This window comes from Salvelinus alpinus, chromosome 12 (assembly GCF_045679555.1).
Source record: "Salvelinus alpinus chromosome 12, SLU_Salpinus.1, whole genome shotgun sequence".
NCBI classification, from domain to species: Eukaryota; Metazoa; Chordata; class Actinopteri; order Salmoniformes; family Salmonidae; genus Salvelinus; species Salvelinus alpinus.
Window position 1 is genome coordinate 51295707 of NC_092097.1, and position 19914 is coordinate 51315620.

Sequence of the window (19914 nt, forward strand, 5' to 3'; positions counted from 1 at the left end):
CTCTAACCACTAGGCTACCTGCCTCTAACCACTAGGCTACCTGCCTCTAACCACTAGGCTACCTGCCTCTAACCACTAGGCTACCTGCCTCTAACCACTAGGCTATCTGCTCTAACCACTAGGCTACCTGCCTCTAACCACTAGGCTACCTGCTCTAACCACTAGGCTACCTGCTCTAACCACTAGGCTACCTGCCGCCCCTCATCATGGAAAATATTCTCCTGCAGTCGCTCATGTGATTCTGACTGAGGAGTCTTGCTATCATAGTTAATGCCTGAGCTAGCAGATATACAACCCAGGCTGTTTTCAATCATGAGCTTAACACACATATATATTTCTCCTGCAGTCATCCATCACATTCTGACTGAGGAGTCTAAGATAGTGTTGGTGTTTTACAGATAGTTTGTCTCCTTGCTGGACCAGCAGATTCTCACCAGGACTCATGGGTTTAATACATTATCTCATACTTTAACCCATCACATTCTTACTGAAGTTTAATTTTCCTTGCTGGGCCAGAACCAACTGAGGCCACGTCTCAACCATGGGATAAACAAACGAGGAATATTCTTCTGCAGTTATGAATCAGACGTTTCCTTGCTGGGCCAGTAGATACTTTACCCAGATTTTAACCAGGACTCGGACACGATCATTGGATTAATGTATACTTCTAGACAATCACCCACGTTTCAGAGGAGTCTAGCTACAGTATAGATTGCTTTCCCTGGCTGGGCAAGACAATACATGTACAGCCCAGACCAGGCTAGGCCTGATAATGGGATAACCACATTATACAGTCAGGTCCATCATTATTGCTAAAGATAAGCAAAAAAAGACTGTATAAAATAAATAATACAAATCCTGAGATATATTGTATGCAAAAAAAATGTTTACATTATTTTATACTAATACATAAGGGTGAAACAATAATACAATAAGGGTGAAACAATAATACAATAAGGGTGAAACAATACATAAGGGTGAAACAATAATACAATAAGGGTGAAACTTTTTGGCACCCCTGTTTTCAATAATTCAGGAGAAGAGGGATACCTAGTCAGTTCCGCATTTAACACAACCCCTCTGAATCATTGAGGTGCAGGCGGCTGCCTTAATTGACGTCACCGGCACCCGGCACCCCTTGCTCAGTGGAAGAACAACATATTTACCTTGTCAGCACGGGGATTAGACGCAGCAACACTCCTACCCGCCAGGCTACCTGCTGCCCCTAACACCCTCCCCTTGTTCCCTTGTGAGGATAATGATTCTGAGTCTTTTCAACAATGTTTTTTGAGATTGGAGAACACATTGGGAGGGATCTTTCCAGATCCTTAATATCCTTTGTCTGCACGTATGCACTGCCCTTTTCAATTTAAACCAATGTAAAATGTTGATTTTGTGGTCAATACATTTTTTGTTGTTGTTGTGGATTTTGATTTGTGCTTGCCGTTATTGTCTTGCTAGAAGATCCACTTGTGGCCAGGTGTCAGCCTCCTGGCAGAGGCAACCAGGTTTTTGGATCAAATGTCCTGGTACTTCGTAAAGTTTATTATGATGCCTTTGACCTTAACAAGAGCCCCAGGACGAGTGGAAGCAGAGTAGCCCCATAAAATCACCACCATATTTTACCATAGATATGAGGTACTTTTCTGGTATATACTTCTACCACACACATGAAAATAGCTCTTTGGCCATGCACATCAGTGGTTGGTTTGAAACATAGTGATAGGCTATCTCCAACCCAGCTCAGTCCCCAGCTCAGTACCCAGCTCAGTCCCCAGCCCAGTCCCCAGCCCAGTCCCCAGCCCAGGCCGTGTCTGTCTCTGTCCCTTCCAGCTGTGACAATAGATAGCTCCAACCCAACCTAACACATGTCATGGGGCTTCCGAGTGGCGCAGTGGTCTAAGGCACTGCATCTCAGTGCTATAGGCATTACTACAGACCCTGGTTTGATTTCAGGCTGTATCACAACCGGCTGTAATTGGGAGTCCCATAGGGCAACACAACCCATGCTCTGTGTCTCATCCAGCTGTGTTCTTATTGACACGATGAGGGAGGATTGATGTGTTGGTCTGGTATGGTGAATCAGCGGTGTTACTCAGACATCCATCCCATTGAGTCTCAAATGACCCCCTATTTCCTGTATAGTGTACTAACCAGGGCCCTAGTCAACAGTAGTACACTATATAGGGAATATGGGGCCATTTGGGATGCAGACCTTAATGTCTCTGGCTACTATAAATACTGAGATGTATCCTCACTAACATGATTAAGGATGATCTGTGGGGAGATTGATAGAATAATAGATAAATGAGAGTAAATTACTGAAATGTCATGCTTGTCAGATGTGTGTGGGAGGGAGGTTGACTGGGCACAAACTGGTTAAATCAATGTTGTTTCAATGTAATATGTCAACGTATTGCGACATGGAATCTATTTGGAAAATACATTGGATTTGAAAAAAGTCATACATTTGTACCGTTTTGACGGTAACATTTCATTCACAGGATTATGTCATTATAGTAACCAATTTTCAACATCTTGTATAAAAATCTTATATAAAATATGTTGAATTTGTACCTTTTGAAACAACGTCAGATCATCAATGTAATATCCATGAAAAGAAAAAAACTATAGGCTGGGCAGCAACCTCCTACTGGAGAGTTGATCTATCTACAGGTATCTCTTCGGTCTCCCATCCTGGGTTTTAACCAAGCCCAGCCTAGCTATTTGTCCCTGACTACAACTTATGAGCTAGTGTGAGAATGATTGTTGAGAAATCTCCACTTAACAGATTCATTGTTGCTAAATAAGTCATTCCAAAGGGTAGGTTCAACAGATCAAATTAAAAGTAACCATACTTTATTTATTTAGGCCTACATAGCATTTTGGAAATCATCGACAGCTATTGTTTAAATTCAGCCCAGGATTCAACTACAAACAGAAATTAGAATAGACCTAGGGTTTGGTTGATTTCAAATGGAATCTACAAGTTAATAATAAATATTTGAGATTCACGTCTGTTGGATTCTGGATCCTCAAGAAATGCTGGCGGCCATAACAGAAGCCAAACTTGAGTTGGCTTGAGGGTGTGGTTTGATGTGGGTGTGTCCCTGCCACCACCAAGACACACCCATCTGTCAGAACCTTGCCCACAGCTGTTTCCCCCTACTCAATCACAACAAACAATCCTCCTGCAAGTTGAGTTCAATAACTAGTCAAATGGCTACCCAGACTATTTGCATTGCCCCCCCTCCACACCACTGTCACTCTCTGTTGTCATCTATGCATAGTCACTTTAATTAACTCTACCTACATGTACATACTACCTCAACTAACCGGTGCCCCCGCACATTGACTCTGTACCAGCACCCCCCTGTATACAGTTGAAGTCGGAAGTTTACATACACTTAGGTCGGAGTCATTAAAACTCGTTTTTCAACCACTCCACAAATTTCTTGTTAACAAACTATAGTTTTTGCAAGTCGGTTAGGACATCTACTTTGTGCATGACACAAGTAATTTTTCCAGCAATTGTTTACAGACAGATTATTTCACGTATAATTCATTGTATCACAATTCCAGTGGGTCAGAAGTTTCCATACACTAAGTTGACTGTACCTTTAAACAGCTTGGAAAATTCCAGAAAATGATGTCATGGCTTTAGAAGCTTCTGATAGGCTAATTGACATCATTTTTGTCAATTGGAGGTGTACCTGTGGATGTATTTCAAGGCCTACCTTCAAACTCAGTGCCTCTTTGCTTGACATCATGGGAAAATAGTACGCAAGTCTAAACACCATGGGACCACGCAGCCGTCATACCACTGTAACGGCTTTCCTCCTCCTCTTCATCAGAAGAGGAGGAGCAGGGATTGGACCAAAACGCAGCATTGTGATAGGACATAATATTTATTAAACAAGGAACGAAAACGAACTTCACTTGAATAACTAACAAAATAACAAAACGGAGTAGACAGACCTGGACATGCGAACTTACATACAACGAAGAACTCACGAACAGGAAAAATGACTACACAAAAGAACGAACGGACAAACAAACCGAAACAGTCCCGTGTGGCGCGACAAACACAGACACAGGAGACAACCACCCACGACAAACAATGTGAAACCACCTACCTTAATATGGTTCTCAATCAGAGGAGATGAAAAACACCTGCCTCTAATTGAGAACCATATCAGGTCACCCATTTACCAATATAGAAACACATAACATAGAAATGCCCACCCACACTCACACCCTGACCGACTTAACACATACAAAAACAACAGAAAACAGGTCAGGAACGTGACAACCACTCAGGAAGTAGACGTGTTCTGTCTCCTAGAGATAAACGTACTTTGGTGCGAAAAGTGCAAATCAATCCCAGAACAACAGCAAATAACCTTGTGAAGATGCTGAAGGAAACAGGTACAAAAGTATCTATAACCACAGTAAAATGAGTCCTATATCGACATAACCTGAAAGGCCGCTCAGCAAGCAAGAAGCCACTGCTCCAAAACCACCATAAAAAAGCCAGACTACGGTTTGCAACTGCACATGGGGACAAAGATCGTACTTTTTGGAGAAATGTCCTCTGGTCTGATGAAACAAAAATAGGACTGTTTGGCCATATTGACCATCGTTATGTTTGGAGGAAAAAGGGGGACGCTTGCAAGCCGAAGAACACCATCCCAACCGTGAAGCAGGGGGGTGGCAGCATCATGTTGTGGGGGTGCTTTGCTGCAGGAGGGACTGGTGCACTTCACAAAATAGATGGCATCATGAGGCAGGAAAATTATGTGGATATATTGAAGCAACATCTCAAGACATCAGTCAGGAAGTTAAAGCTTGGTCGCAAATGGGTCTTCCAAATGGACAATGACCCCAAGCATACTTCCAAAGTTGTGGCAAAATGGCTTAAGGACAACAAAGTTAAGGTATTGGAGTGGCCATCACAAAGCCCTGACCACAATCCTATAGAAAATTTGTGGGCAGAACTGAAAAGGCGTGTGCGAGCAAGGAGGCCTACAAACCTGACTAAGTTACACCAGCTCTGTCAGGAGGAATGGGACAAAATTCACCCAACTTATTATGGGAAGCTTGTGGAAGGCTACCCGAAACGTTTGACCCAAGTTAAACAATTTAAAGGCAATGCTACCAAATACTAATTGAGTGTATGTAAACTTCTGACCCACTGGGAATGTGATGAAAGAAATAAAAGCTGAAATAAATCATTCTCTCTACTATTATTCTGACATCTCACATTCTTAAAATAAAGTGGTGATCCTAACTGACCTAAAACAGGGAATTTTTACTAGGATTAAATGTCAGGAACTGTCAAACTGAGTTTAAATGTTTTTGGCTAAGGTGTATGTAAACTTCTGACTTCAACTGTATATTGTTATTTTTTACTGCTGCTATTTAATTACTTGTTACTTTTATCTCTTATTCTTATTTGAAACTGCATTGCTGGTTAGGGGCTCGTAAGTAAGCATTTCACTGTAAGGTCGACACCTGTTGTATTCGGCGCATGTGACTAATAAAATGTGATTTAATTTGATGTATGGTGAGATGCTGGAGAAAGCCTTGAATAGGTCAGTAGCCTACAAAGCAATATGAGAAGAATGTAATTGCTGAATTTATGTAGATCTAAACTAAGTGTTTTGATCACTTTCAAATGTATTAACAGGTCCATGTAGAATAAACAACCCTTTACATAATACCATAGAAGAAGTGTTCTGCTAATATAACAATGTTCAACTTTTCATCGTCGTTCCCAGACGATACAGAGACTGAGCTTGTCAGCATTTTGTCTGCTGGTAATGGGGCTACCTTGGTAACATGTCAGAGTGGTCATAACTTCCTGTGTGGTGGTAATGGGGCTACCTTGGTAACATGTCAGAGTGGTCATAACTTCCTGTGTGGTGGTAATGGGGCTACCTTGGTAACATGTCAGAGTGGTCATAACTTCCTGTGTGGTGGTAATGGGGCTACCTTGGTAACATGTCAGAGTGGTCATAACTTCCTGTGTGGTGGTAATGGGGCTACCTTGGTAACATGTCAGAGTGGTCATAACTTCCTGTGTGGTGGTAATGGGGCTACCTTGGTAACATGTCAGAGTGGTCATAACTTCCTGTGTGGTGGTAATGGGGCTACCTTGGTAACATGTCAGAGTGGTCATAACTTCCTGTGTGGTGGTAATGGGGCTACCTTATCAAACATGTCAGAGTGGTCATAACTTCCTGTCTGGTGGTAATGGGGCTACCTTGGTAACATGTCAGAGTGGTCATAACTTCCTGTCTGGTGGTAATGGGGCTACCTTGGTAACATGTCAGAGTGGTCATAACTTCCTGTGTGGTGGTAATGGGGCTACCTTGGTAACATGTCAGAGTGGTCATAACTTCCTGTCTGGTGGTAATGGGGCTACCTTGGTAACATGTCAGAGTGGTCATAACTTCCTGTGTGGTGGTAATGGGGCTACCTTGGTAACATGTCAGAGTGGTCATAACTTCCTGTCTGCTGGTAATGGGGCTACCTTATCAAACATGTCAGAGTGGTCATAACTTCCTGTCTGCTGGTAATGGGGCTACCTTGGTAACATGTCAGAGTGGTCATAACTTCCTGTCTGCTGGTAATGGGGCTACCTTATCAAACATGTCAGAGTGGTCATAACTTCCTGTCTGGTGGTAATGGGGCTACCTTGGTAACATGTCAGAGTGGTCATAACTTCCTGTGTGGTGGTAATGGGGCTACCATGGTAACATGTCAGAGTGGTCATAACTTCCTGTGTGGTGGTAATGGGGCTACCTTATCAAACATGTCAGAGTGGTCATAACTTCCTGTGTGGTGGTAATGGGGCTACCTTGGTAACATGTCAGAGTGGTCATAACTTCCTGTCTGGTGGTAATGGGGCTACCTTATCAAACATGTCAGAGTGGTCATAACTTCCTGTCTGGTGGTAATGGGGCTACCTTGGTAACATGTCAGAGTGGTCATAACTTCCTGTCTGCTGGTAATGGGGCTACCTTGGTAACATGTCAGAGTGGTCATAACTTCCTGTCTGCTGGTAATGGGGCTACCTTGGTAACATGTCAGAGTGGTCATAACTTCCTGTCTGCTGGTAATGGGGCTACCTTATCAAACATGTCAGAGTGGTCATAACTTCCTGTCTGGTGGTAATGGGGCTACCTTGGTAACATGTCAGAGTGGTCATAACTTCCTGTCTGCTGGTAATGGGGCTACCTTGGTAACATTTCAGAGTGGTCATAACTTCCTGTCTGCTGGTAATGGGGCTACCTTATCAAACATGTCAGAGTGGTCATAACTTCCTGTGTGGTGGTAATGGGGCTACCTTGGTAACATGTCAGAGTGGTCATAACTTCCTGTGTGGTGGTAATGGGGCTACCTTGGTAACATGTCAGAGTGGTCATAACTTCCTGTCTGCTGGTAATGGGGCTACCTTATCAAACATGTCAGAGTGGTCATAACTTCCTGTCTGGTGGTAATGGGGCTACCTTGGTAACATGTCAGAGTGGTCATAACTTCCTGTCTGCTGGTAATGGGGCTACCTTATCAAACATGTCAGAGTGGTCATAACTTCCTGTCTGCTGGTAATGGGGCTACCTTGGTAACATGTCAGAGTGGTCATAACTTCCTGTGTGGTGGTAATGGGGCTACCTTGGTAACATGTCAGAGTGGTCATAACTTCCTGTGTGGTGGTAATGGGGCTACCTTGGTAACATGTCAGAGTGGTCATAACTTCCTGTCTGCTGGTAATGGGGCTACCTTATCAAACATGTCAGAGTGGTCATAACTTCCTGTCTGCTGGTAATGGGGCTACCTTGGTAACATGTCAGAGTGGTCATAACTTCCTGTCTGCTGGTAATGGGGCTACCTTGGTAACATGTCAGAGTGGTCATAACTTCCTGTGTGGTGGTAATGGGGCTACCTTGGTAACATGTCAGAGTGGTCATAACTTCCTGTCTGGTGGTACTGGGGCTACCTTGGTAACATGTCAGAGTGGTCATAACTTCCTGTGTGGTGGTAATGGGGCTACCTTGGTAACATGTCAGAGTGGTCATAACTTCCTGTGTGGTGGTAATGGGGCTACCTTGGTAACATGTCAGAGTGGTCATAACTTCCTGTGTGGTGGTAATGGGGCTACCTTGGTAACATGTCAGAGTGGTCATAACTTCCTGTCTGGTGGTAATGGGGCTACCTTATCAAACATGTCAGAGTGGTCATAACTTCCTGTCTGCTGGTAATGGGGCTACCTTGGTAACATGTCAGAGTGGTCATAACTTCCTGTGTGGTGGTAATGGGGCTACCTTGGTAACATGTCAGAGTGGTCATAACTTCCTGTGTGGTGGTAATGGGGCTACCTTGGTAACATGTCAGAGTGGTCATAACTTCCTGTGTGGTGGTAATGGGGCTACCTTGGTAACATGTCAGAGTGGTCATAACTTCCTGTGTGGTGGTAATGGGGCTACCTTGGTAACATGTCAGAGTGGTCATAACTTCCTGTGTGGTGGTAATGGGGCTACCTTGGTAACATGTCAGAGTGGTCATAACTTCCTGTGTGGTGGTAATGGGGCTACCTTGGTAACATGTCAGAGTGGTCATAACTTCCTGTGTGGTGGTAATGGGGCTACCTTGGTAACATGTCAGAGTGGTCATAACTTCCTGTGTGGTGGTAATGGGGCTACCTTGGTAACATGTCAGAGTGGTCATAACTTCCTGTGTGGTGGTAATGGGGCTACCTTGGTAACATGTCAGAGTGGTCATAACTTCCTGTGTGGTGGTAATGGGGCTACCTTATCAAACATGTCAGAGTGGTCATAACTTCCTGTCTGCTGGTAATGGGGCTACCTTGGTAACATGTCAGAGTGGTCATAACTTCCTGTGTGGTGGTAATGGGGCTACCTTGGTAACATGTCAGAGTGGTCATAACTTCCTGTGTGGTGGTAATGGGGCTACCTTGGTAACATGTCAGAGTGGTCATAGCTTCCTGTCTGGTGGTACTGGGGCTACCTTGGTAACATGTCAGAGTGGTCATAACTTCCTGTCTACTGGTAATGGGGCTACCTTATCAAACATGTCAGAGTGGTCATAACTTCCTGTGTGGTGGTAATGGGGCTACCTTGGTAACATGTCAGAGTGGTCATAACTTCCTGTCTGGTGGTAATGGGGCTACCTTGGTAACATGTCAGAGTGGTCATAACTTCCTGTGTGGTGGTAATGGGGCTACCATGGTAACATGTCAGAGTGGTCATAACTTCCTGTGTGGTGGTAATGGGGCTACCTTATCAAACATGTCAGAGTGGTCATAACTTCCTGTGTGGTGGTAATGGGGCTACCATGGTAACATGTCAGAGTGGTCATAACTTCCTGTGTGGTGGTAATGGGGCTACCTTATCAAACATGTCAGAGTGGTCATAACTTCCTGTCTGGTGGTAATGGGGCTACCTTGGTAACATGTCAGAGTGGTCATAACTTCCTGTCTGCTGGTAATGGGGCTACCTTGGTAACATGTCAGAGTGGTCATAACTTCCTGTCTGCTGGTAATGGGGCTACCTTATCAAACATGTCAGAGTGGTCATAACTTCCTGTCTGGTGGTAATGGGGCTACCTTGGTAACATGTCAGAGTGGTCATAACTTCCTGTCAGCTGGTAATGGGGCTACCTTGGTAACATGTCAGAGTGGTCATAACTTCTTGTGTGGTGGCCCGTATACAACAGGAGTTCCCTGATCCTGGTGCAGAATACACAGGGTTTCTCCCTCCCCCCAAAAAAGACAATACAAGTAAACGTTGTGTTGAGTAACATTTTAATGTAGAGTGCCAGGTCTCTCTCTGCATTCAGAGACATCAGTATTAAGCCTGTCTGTCAGAGTGCCAGGTCTCTCTCCATTCAGAGACATCAGTATCAAGCCAGTCTATCAGAGCACCAGGTCTCCCTCCATTCAGAGACATCAGTATCTAGCCTGTCTGTCAGAGTGCCAGGTCTCCCTCCATTCAGAGACATCAGTATCAAGCCTGTCTGTCAGAGTGCCAGGTCTCCCTCCATTCAGAGACATCAGTATTAAGCCTGTCTGTCAGAGTGCCAGGTCTCTCTCCATTCAGAGACATCAGTATCTAGCCTGTCTGTCAGAGTGCCAGGTCTCCCTCCATTCAGAGACATCAGTATTAAGCCTGTCTGTCAGAGTGCCAGGTCTCTCTCCATTCAGAGACATCAGTATCTAGCCTGTCTGTCAGAGTGCCAGGTCTCTCTCCATTCAGAGACATCAGTATCTAGCCTGTCTGTCAGAGTGCCAGGTCTCCCTCCATTCAGAGACATCAGTATCAAGCCTGTCTGTCAGTCTGGACTTCATCCCATCATCTTGCAAGTCTCCATGTTCTGGCTCCATACATGTTACACACAGTCACTGTTCTAAGACCAATGGCAGTTAGGATAGGTGATATCTGACAAACAAACATATACTATGTTGAAGTTTGAACAGGTCAAACTAAACCTACCTAATTCTGGTCTCCCCATCGACATCTGTTGGTGAGCAGGCAAGAGGTGAGGCTGGAGGTAAGGTCTTTGCCAGCGTCTCATTGATGGGCATAGCAGCGTAGATCAGCTCCTGGCATTTTCATGCTGAAACAAGAAAGGACCTTCCCAAAACTGTTGCCACAAAGTTGGAAGCACAGAATCGTCCAGAATGCCATTGTATGCTGTAGCATTAAGATTTCCCTTCACTGGAATTAAGGGGTCTAGCTCGAACCATGAAAATCAGCCCCAGACCATTATTCCTCCTCCACCAAACTTTACAGTTGGCACTATGCATTGGGACAGGTAGCGTTCTCCTGGCATCCGCCAAACTCAGATTCGTCTGTCCGACTGCCAGATGGTGAAGCGTGATCTTAGGCTTGGATGTTTGGCAATGGAAAACCATTTCATGAAGCTCCCTACAAACTGTTCTTGTGCTGACGTTGCTTACAGAGGCAGTTTGGAACTTGGTAGTGAGTGTTGCAACCAAGCTCTACGAGCTTCAGCACTCGGCGGTCCTTTTCTGTGAGCTTGTGTGGCCTACCACTTCACGGCTGAGCCATTGTTGCTCCTAGACGTTTCCACTTCAAAATAACAGCACTTACAGTTGACCAGAGCAGCTCTAGCAGGGAATACATTTGACAAACTGACTTGTTGGAAAGGTGGCATCTCATGACGGTGCAATGCTGAAAGTCACTGATCATTTCAGTATGGGCCATCCTACTGCCAATGTTTGTTTTTAGAGATTACATGGCTGTGTGCTCAATTTTATACTACACCTCTCAGCAGGTAGCCTAGTGGTTAGAGCATTGGTCCAGTAACCGAAAAGTTGCTAGATCAAATCCCAGACCTAACAAGGTTAAATAAATGTGTTGTTCTCCCCCTGAACAAGGCCGTTAACCGACTGTTTCTAGGCTGTCATTGTAAATAAGAATTTGTTCTTAACTGACTTGCCTAGTTAATTAAAGGTTAACTAAAAACGGGTGTGGCTGAAATAGCCAAATCCACATACTTTTGGCCATGTAGTGTACTTCCTCATCTTATGAGGTGGTGTTAACTGGGAGGCCCTGTGACAGGGTGATACAATAGGCAGGCAAGTGTTAAATCAATTTTTTTTATAAAGAAAGTGACAAAGATTTTTGATAATGACTATTCTACTTGTATCTGCTTGGCTGGGTAATTAACCTAATAGTTTATCAAATTAGGTATTTTTTATACAACTTTTCACATAACACACATTACTGTTGTTGATGAAGCCGAGTTACTGTCATCAGGACAGTAACTCGGGTCAAGCTAATTTTAGGTTGCCACTAGTTACCACAGCCTCAAAGTCATAAACCCCATCTATTTCTACAATTTCTCTTCTTAAAAAGTGATTTTAAACCTAACCCTAACTTTAACCACACTGCCTAACCCTAACCTTAAATTAAGAACAAAAAGTGAACAAAAAAAATGCATGCATTTTTACAATATAGACAGATTGGATTAGTTCACTTTATTAGTCAGACTCAGACATGAGTTAGCTATAGCTGCATCCATTGTTTAGGTTTGCCCAAGAGTAGACAATACAGAATAACGTTGTATGAGCTACAAACTAACTTGCAAATCCAACTTATAGGCTAACTTCATTATTAGCTATTCTGTAGCTAGCTAGCCTGGCTCTCTAGCATTTTGAAATGATAATGTTACATAACCAGCAGTATGTAGTCAATACACAATAAAGTTGTATGAGCTACGATGTTAGCTTTGCTAACGTTAGCTAAAACATTAGCTAGCCTGCCTGGCTATCTAACTTTAGCTAGCCTGCCTCACTTTATGAAAAGATAGCTTCCTAACTTTTACCACAGGTTATTATATTCCAAGCTAGCGTTACTGGTGCACACTTGGGGACCGACGAACTCCAACCACCTATTCCGCATACTAGGGTCCTTTGGCAGGGCATGGCTGTGGAGGCATGGTCAATCCGTATAGGGGTTTTCAGTCTACTGGTCTTTGTGGGTGTTGAAACAACGGAGCCCTATTCAACGAAGGGAAGCGAAGTGGGCGGAGGAACGATTTGCACGTGGAACTTGGTAAAAGGAGGCATGATTTGTACTAGTGTATAATAGGTGGCTAGTTATTGAATAATATTTCCTTCAAAACAATGAGGCACATCCAGTAATGTCCTGTCCTCCTTCACACCCTCTCTATGTGCCTTTGGTAGCTAGTAGTGACTGTTTGTGACAAGGAGGATTTTTCAGATGAACGGGCTTAATCAGTTTTTTAGTTTTTAGTTTTTATTCCTCCCCGTTATTGTCCTGAACCTTAATCGCCTCTCTCTCGCTCTCTCTCACTTTCTTTCTTTCTTTCTTTCTTTCTTTCTTTCTTTCTTTCTTTCTTTCTTTCTTTCTTTCTTTCTTTCTTTCTTTCTGGAATCTGCAGTAGTGGGAAACAGTGCCACTGAACGCCACACCACCGTTGTTATTGTTTTTGTTGCCGAGCTGAGGAGCATCGTGCAGCATGGTAAAAAAATACTGTACATATTGTGCTCTTCTATAAAACAGTGTTCATTGTTTGCAGTAACTTCTTTTGTTGTTCTAATATCGCAGATGTGGCTGTTTCGCCATTTTGGAATCCAGCTTTAAGTTGTTATCTTCTAAGTCCTAAGGTCTTAATTGACCTAAGGGTCGATATGTTATAACCATATAGCATGTTAGACCCTTGGGTCTTCATGCACCTAAGGTCTTAATAATCTGAGGGTTGAATCATTGCCATAACAAAGCCAATTGTTATTTCCCTGGAGAGCATTTACAGGACATTGATATCTAGCTCCTGTTTTTTTCCCCGTGGATGGTCTTTCAGTGTCATTTCCCTTCTCCAACCGTGGATGTGGCTGTACATGTACTGTGAGTCGTTTTCCTGTGGAGGTTCTTTCTGTGTGTTCCACTCACTGTGGCTGTGTCCTGTGTTGTTTCCCTTCTCCACACGTGGATGTATTCTATAGTCTGTTCTCATCCCGTTTTCTGTTCTGTTCCATCAGGCTCAGCTGGCCCTGTCGTCTCCCTCTGGATCTGGGGTGGGTCTGGGGCTATGGTGCCCCAGCGGAAGGACTGGATGTCATGGTGGTGCACCGGGGAGAGGGATTGAGATTACTAGGAGAGAGGGTTCACAGGGGAAATGGATGGGGACAGGGGAGTGGAAAGAGAGAGGGCTGGAGCCGAGCCTTGGGAAAAGGCTGGGACCGAGCCTGGGTCGAGGCCTGCAGAGAGAGTTTGGAAGCTGGCTGTTCACCCTGCCTTTCCTGCTCCTTCTCCTCCTCCCCCCGGTGTTACCCCAGTGCCCTGACAGCTGCCACTGTGTGTGGGAGAGCAGCATAGTGCTATGTACGGACGCTGGGCTCCGTGAGTTCCCCCAGGGCCTTCCTCCGGACACCGTCACACTACACCTGGAGAGAAACTACATCCGCTCGCTCCCCGAGGGAGCTTTCAGGCAAGGAAGATAACAGTTGTGTTTTAATAGGATTTTTTATTCACCCTGCTCCGTTATTGTCTTTTATTAATTAATTAATTAACTAATTACAATTCAAATCTGGCTCCCAGTTCGTCTTTAGTTCTGGGTAATTATGATGTTTCTGACACTACCTCATATTATATACCTTCAGGGAACTGACCCACCTGAGGGAGCTGTATCTCTCCCACAACCACATCGACACCCTCTCCTCCGGGGCCCTGCGACACCTGAGCTCAGAGCTCCGTCTCCTGGACCTCTCCCACAACCTGTTACGCCAGGCCAGCCGGGACGAGTTCGGTTCCACGCGGGCCAAGACGCGCCTCTACAACAACCCGTGGCACTGCGACTGTACCCTGCAGGAGCTGATGGAGACGTTAAATCTAGAGCCGGAGACGGTTAACGGGATCGTGTGTGAGAGCTCTGTGAGGGGCGCCGGGGAGGGGAGTCGCTGGGAGGATCCAGGAGGGACAGCGGAGCACTCCGGTCAACCCCTGGTTAAGCTGCTTAACTCTGGGGTGAACTTCTGTAGTCTCCAGAGGAAGACAACGGATGTAGCCATGCTGGTGACCATGTTCGTGTGGTTCTTCATGGTCATTGTTTATGTGGTCTACTATGTGAGACAGAACCAGGCTGAGACCAGAAGACATCTGGAGTATCTGAAGAGTTTGCCCAGTCCTAGGAAAACACTCACGGAGACAGACACGATAAGCACTGGTCTCTGAACTATTTAATTATTGCCCTCATTTAAGAAGGTAAGTTATTGAGAACACATTATTTTTAACAAAAACAACCCGACCAAGAGAAGGCCTAAGACGAGGCCCAAGAGAAGGCCTAAGAGAAGGCCCAAGACGAGGCCCAAGAGAAGGCCTAAGACGAGGCCCAAGAGAAGGCCTAAGACGAGGCCCAAGAGAAGGCCTAAGAGAAGGCCCAAGAGAAGGCCTAAGAGAAGGTCCAAGATAAGGCCTAAGAGACTGCCCAAGAGAAGGCCCAACAGAAGTCCTGAGAGACTGCCTAAGAAAAGGCCTAAGAGAAGGCCCAAGAGAAGGCCAAAGATAAGTCCTAAGAGAAGGCCTAAGAGAAGGCCCAAGAGACTGCCCAAAAGACTGCCTAAGAGAAGGCCTAAGAGAAGGCCTAAGAGAAGTCCCAAGAGAAGTCCCAAGAGAAGTCCCAACATAAGGCCTAAGAGAAGGCCCAACAGAAGGCCTAAGAGACAGCCCAAGAGAAAGCCCAACATAAGGCCTAAGAGAAGGCCTAAGAGAAAGCCTAAGAGACGGCCCAAGAGAAAGCCCAACATAAGGCCTAAGAGAAGTCCCAAGAGAAGGCCCAACATAAGGTCTAACAGAAGGCCTAAGAGAAGGCCTAAGAGACAACCCAACATAAGGCCCAAGAGAAGGCCTAAGAGAAGGCCCAACAGAAGGCCCAAGAGACTGCCTAAGAGAAGGCCCAACAGAAGGCCCAACACAAGGACCAAGAGAAGGCCTAAGGGAAGGCCCAACAGAAGGCCTAAGAGAAGGCCCAACAGAAGGCCTAAGAGAAGGCCCAACAGAAGGCCTAAGAGAAGGCATAAGAGAAGGCCTAAGAGAAGGCCAAAGAGAAGGCCTAAGAGAAGTCCCAAGAGAAGGCCCAACATAAGGCCTAAGAGAAGGCCCAAGAGAAGGCCTAAGAGAAGGCTCAACAGAAGGCCTAAAGAAAGCCCAACATAAGGCCTAAGAGAAGGCCTAAGAGACAGCCCAAGAGAAGGCCTAAGAGAAGGCTCAACATAAGGCCTATGAGAAGGCATAAGAGAAAGCCCAAGAGAAGGCCCAAGAGAAGGCGTAAGAGAAAGCCCAAGAGAAAGGCCCAAGAGAAGGCATAAGAGAAAGCCCAAGAGAAGGCCCAAGAGAAGGCGTAAGAGAAAGCCCAAGAGAAGGCCCAAGAGAAGGCGTAAGAGAAAGCCCAAGAGAAGGCGTAAGAGAAAGCCCAAGAGAAGGCGTAAGAGAAGGCCCAATAGAAAGCCCAAGAGAAAGCCCAAGAGACTGCATTCGGTTGCAACAATTTAGGGCTTCTGTCGGTGGAGAAATTCTGCTTCTGTATTGGATTGGAGATGGTTGTACTTACAATTGTTAATTTAAAATGGACTCTCTAGAACAACTCTGACTTGAATGAAATAATTACAACATCTTATTTTTGTAACTACTGTCTCACTGAACAAAAAAATATAAACGCAACATCCAACGATTTTTAACATTTCACAGTTCATATAAGGAAATCAGTCAATTTCAATAAATAAATTAGCCCCTAATCTATGGATTTCACATGACTGTTGGGGACAGATACCGTAAAAAAAGTTAGGGGCATGGATCAGAAAACCTGTCAGTATCTGGTGCGACCACCATTTGCCTCATGCAGCATGACACATCTCCTTCCTATAGAGTTGATCAGGCTGCTGATTGTGTCCTGTAGAATGTCGTCCTACTCCTCTTCTATGTCTGTACGAAGTTGCTGGATATTGGCGGGAACTGGAACACGCTGTTGTACATGTTGATCCAGAGCATCCCAAACGTGATCAATGGGTGACATGTCTGGTGAGTATGCAGGCTATGGAAGAACTGGGACATTTTCAGCTTCCAGGAATTGTGTACAGATCCTTGAGACATGAGGCTGTGCATTATCATGCTGAACCATGAGGTGATGGCGGCGGATGAATGGCACTACAATGGGCCTCAGGATCTTGTCATGGTATCTCTGTGCATTTAAATTGCCATTGATAAAATGCAATTGTGTTCGTTGCTCATAGCTTATGCCTGCCCATACCATAACCCCACCATGGGGCACTCTGTTCACAACGTTGTTATCAGCAAACTGCTCGCCCAAAAGACGCCATACAAGTTGTCTGCCATCTACCCGGTACAGATGAAACCAGGATTCATCCATGAACAGAACACTTCTCCAGCGTGCCAGTGACCATCGAAGGTGAGCATTTGCCCACTGAATTCGGTTACGACTCCAAAACTGCAGTCATGTCAAGACCATGGTGAGGATGACGAGCGTGCGGATGAGCTTCCCTGAAACGGTTTATGACAGTTTGTGCAGAAATGCTTTAGTTGTCTTAGACGATTTCCCAGGTGAAGAAGCTTTTTGTGCGTATGGAAATAAGCTTTTGTGTGCGAATGGAACATTTCTGGGATCTTTTATTTCACATCATGAAACATGGGACCAACACTTCACATGTCACGTTTCTATTTTTGTTCAGTATACTTTCCAATACTTGAAATATATTTTTCATTTATTTTTTTACAAATTACAAAAAAACACAGCTTTAACAGTGTCCAAATGGAGAGAAAAACACAAAGAAGAAAGAAGGAGCGAAATAGCGAATCGATCAAAAAAATGTCAATATTTATTGGCATCTTTCATCGTCAAATACTGGTGGCATTCATATTCCATTAGACTGTTAACAGGGAAAACAGACCTTGCCCTAATTAATTTTGAACGGCAGATAGCAGATCCTTACAAACCAGAAGCCTAATCAGAGGGTCTGTTTGTACTCTATCCGTCAGGTTCGAAGGGTATGTGATGTTGATTCATATTCTGGATCATTAGAACTAGCTATTCTACTCCAGGCTTTAAAGGGCAGTGAAGGCCGTTTTAACCCTCAAGCTACAAGGTCACTGAGTCTCAACCAGCTAGTCATCTATATTCTCAATCCCCACAACATTGGTTACTTCGTGCTGTTCTAAATTTACCCTGGCTCTACGAAGTGGGTGGCAAATCAGTTTCTGGTCATCAAGTACGCAGCAAGCAATCATTTCTAAATTGGCCGAGTGGGAGAGAGTAGAGTATGACGGCAGGGTATCAGCTGGCTCGGAAGCAGAGAGTAGAGTATGACTGCAGGGTATCAGCTGGCTCGGAAGCAGAGAATAGAGTATGACTGCAGGGTATCAGCTGTCTCGGAAGCAGAAAAATTAAATTAAGACCCGATTTAGAGTGGTTTAATAATTAACATGATCTTTGTCAAAAATGATCAGACGAATGAAACAAACATGGTTTTTCAGAACAGCTCGTTTTCTGTGGATCCTAAATTGTCTTCTGAGTGCAATTTTAAAGCCTGTCTGTGGAGTTAAAGGGACACTTTGTGATTTTGACTTTGTCTACTACCCCAAAGTCAGATGAACTCGTGGATACCATTATATCTCTGTGTGAAGTTTGAAGGAAGTTGATTAACTAGTGCTAGTGTAAATGCTAACTAGCGTTAGCGCAATGACTGGAAGCCTATGGGTATCTGCTAGCATGCTAGTAGATACCCATAGACTTCCAGTCATTGCTAGTAGATACCCATAGACTTCGAGTCATTGCGCTAACGCTAGCTAGCATTGGCTCACTAAACTACCTCTAACTTCCTTCATACTGGATGAAGAGACAGAAAAATGGTATCCACAAGTTCAATTAACTCTGTGGAAGTCAAGGGCCTCATTGTCAAATCCTGAAGTATCCTTTTAAAGTAATGGTCCTCTATTTTTCTCCTGGACTTTCAAATTGTGACTGAAGTGAGTTTAAGAGACAGTTGTCTTTGTGCACAGCGAGAGCAGGCCAATGTGACATGTGATGTAATAAGACAAGTTTTTAGCCTCTCAAAGGTAGACATTCCTGTACCATATCGTTGTTATAGCGATCAGAATAGGATGTTAAGTGTCTCATAAACAAACTGAAGTACATGTTCACCAGCCCATCTGTAATGAGTTTGCTGTGAATATCAAAACATGATCGATATTTCTGTATTCCATTTGTCTCAGACACTGTGTTTGTCTCAGACAACATGTTTGTTGCGAAACCCTATATTACTTTGTATTGCATGTGTGTATCGTTGTGTTCAGAGTTCCATTCTAGTACAGGTTGTGGTGTTCAGAGTTCCATTCTAGTACAGGTTGTGGTGTTCTGAGTTCCATTCTAGTACAGGTTGTGGTGTTCAGAGTTCCATTCTAGTACAGGTTGTGGTGTTCAGAGTTCCATTCTAGTACAGGTTGTGGTGTTCTGAGTTCCATTCTAGTACAGGTTGTGGTGTTCAGAGTTCCATTCTAGTACAGGTTGTGGTGTTCAGAGTTCCATTCTAGTACAGGTTGTGGTGTTCAGAGTTCCATTCTAGTACAGGTTGTGGTGTTCAGAGTTCCATTCTAGTACAGGTTGTGGTGTTCAGAGTTCCATTCTAGTACAGGTTGTGGTGTTCAGAGTTCCATTCTAGTACAGGTTGTGGTCCTCAGAGTTCCATTCTAGTACAGGTTGTGGTGTTCAGAGTTCCATTCTAGTACAGTTTGTGGTGTTCATTGTTCCATTCTAGTACAGGTTGTGGTGTTCAGAGTTCCATTCTAGTACAGTTTGTGGTGTTCATTGTTCCATTCTAGTACAGTTTGTGGTGTTCATTGTTCCATTCTAGTACAGGTTGTGGTGTTCAGAGTTCCATTCTAGTACAGTTTGTGGTCTTCAGAGTTCCATTCTAGTACAGGTTGTGGGGAAACTGTGCATGGTCAAAACAAACTGAAAATTAACTAAGAAAATATTGATATTACTTTTGTGATAATTGAACAAATGACAAACCTGTTCCTTTAAATGATAGCAGTGCTCGTTTAATTGACACCCCTGGTCCTTTAACTGATAGCACTGTCCCTTTAAATCAGGGGTGGGAAACTTTTGGCTCAAGGGCCACACTGAGATTTCAAAATTCAACGGAGGGCCACATAGATTTTTTTTTACCAATTTGTTTGTCAAAAACAATGTGTGGCCCAGAAAAATGGCAGTTATTTTCCATTAAAAACCAATGTTATTTATATAAATATATAGGTCCATTGTAATTTATGTAACTATATATAGGTCCATTATAATTTATATAAATATATAGTTTCATTATAATTTATATAAATA

The 19914-nt window shown here is 44.1% G+C and overlaps 2 protein-coding genes across 2 annotated transcripts; both read left to right on the top strand.

Moving 5' to 3' along the window:
- The first annotated feature begins 13552 nt into the window (after positions 1-13552).
- Positions 13553-14890, top strand: LOC139536323 (leucine-rich repeat-containing protein 3-like). Its single transcript, XM_071336761.1, has 2 exons — positions 13553-13998; positions 14171-14890. Exons 1-2 carry the CDS (start codon positions 13691-13693, stop codon positions 14739-14741), a joined length of 879 nt encoding a protein of 292 aa, XP_071192862.1. The 5' UTR covers positions 13553-13690; the 3' UTR covers positions 14742-14890.
- On the top strand, positions 14790-19850 carry LOC139535311 (serine/threonine-protein kinase PRP4 homolog; the record flags this gene model as incomplete). The annotated part of the gene is made up of 1 exon (XM_071334616.1): positions 14790-19850. A coding segment is annotated over one exon (933 nt), but the record flags the coding sequence as incomplete, so codon positions are not given.
- Between the last annotated feature and the right edge of the window lie 64 nt (positions 19851-19914).

What these genes read in the sequence shown, in the direction of transcription:
- LOC139536323 (XM_071336761.1), top strand. Translation starts at nt 13,691, where the DNA reads ATGGGGACAGGGGAGTGGAAAGAGAGAGGGCTGGAGCCGAGCCTTGGG. An exon ending in CTCCCCGAGGGAGCTTTCAG is followed by an intron (nt 13,999 to 14,170) that starts GCAAGGAAGATA and finishes ATATACCTTCAG; the next exon opens with GGAACTGACCCACCTGAGGG.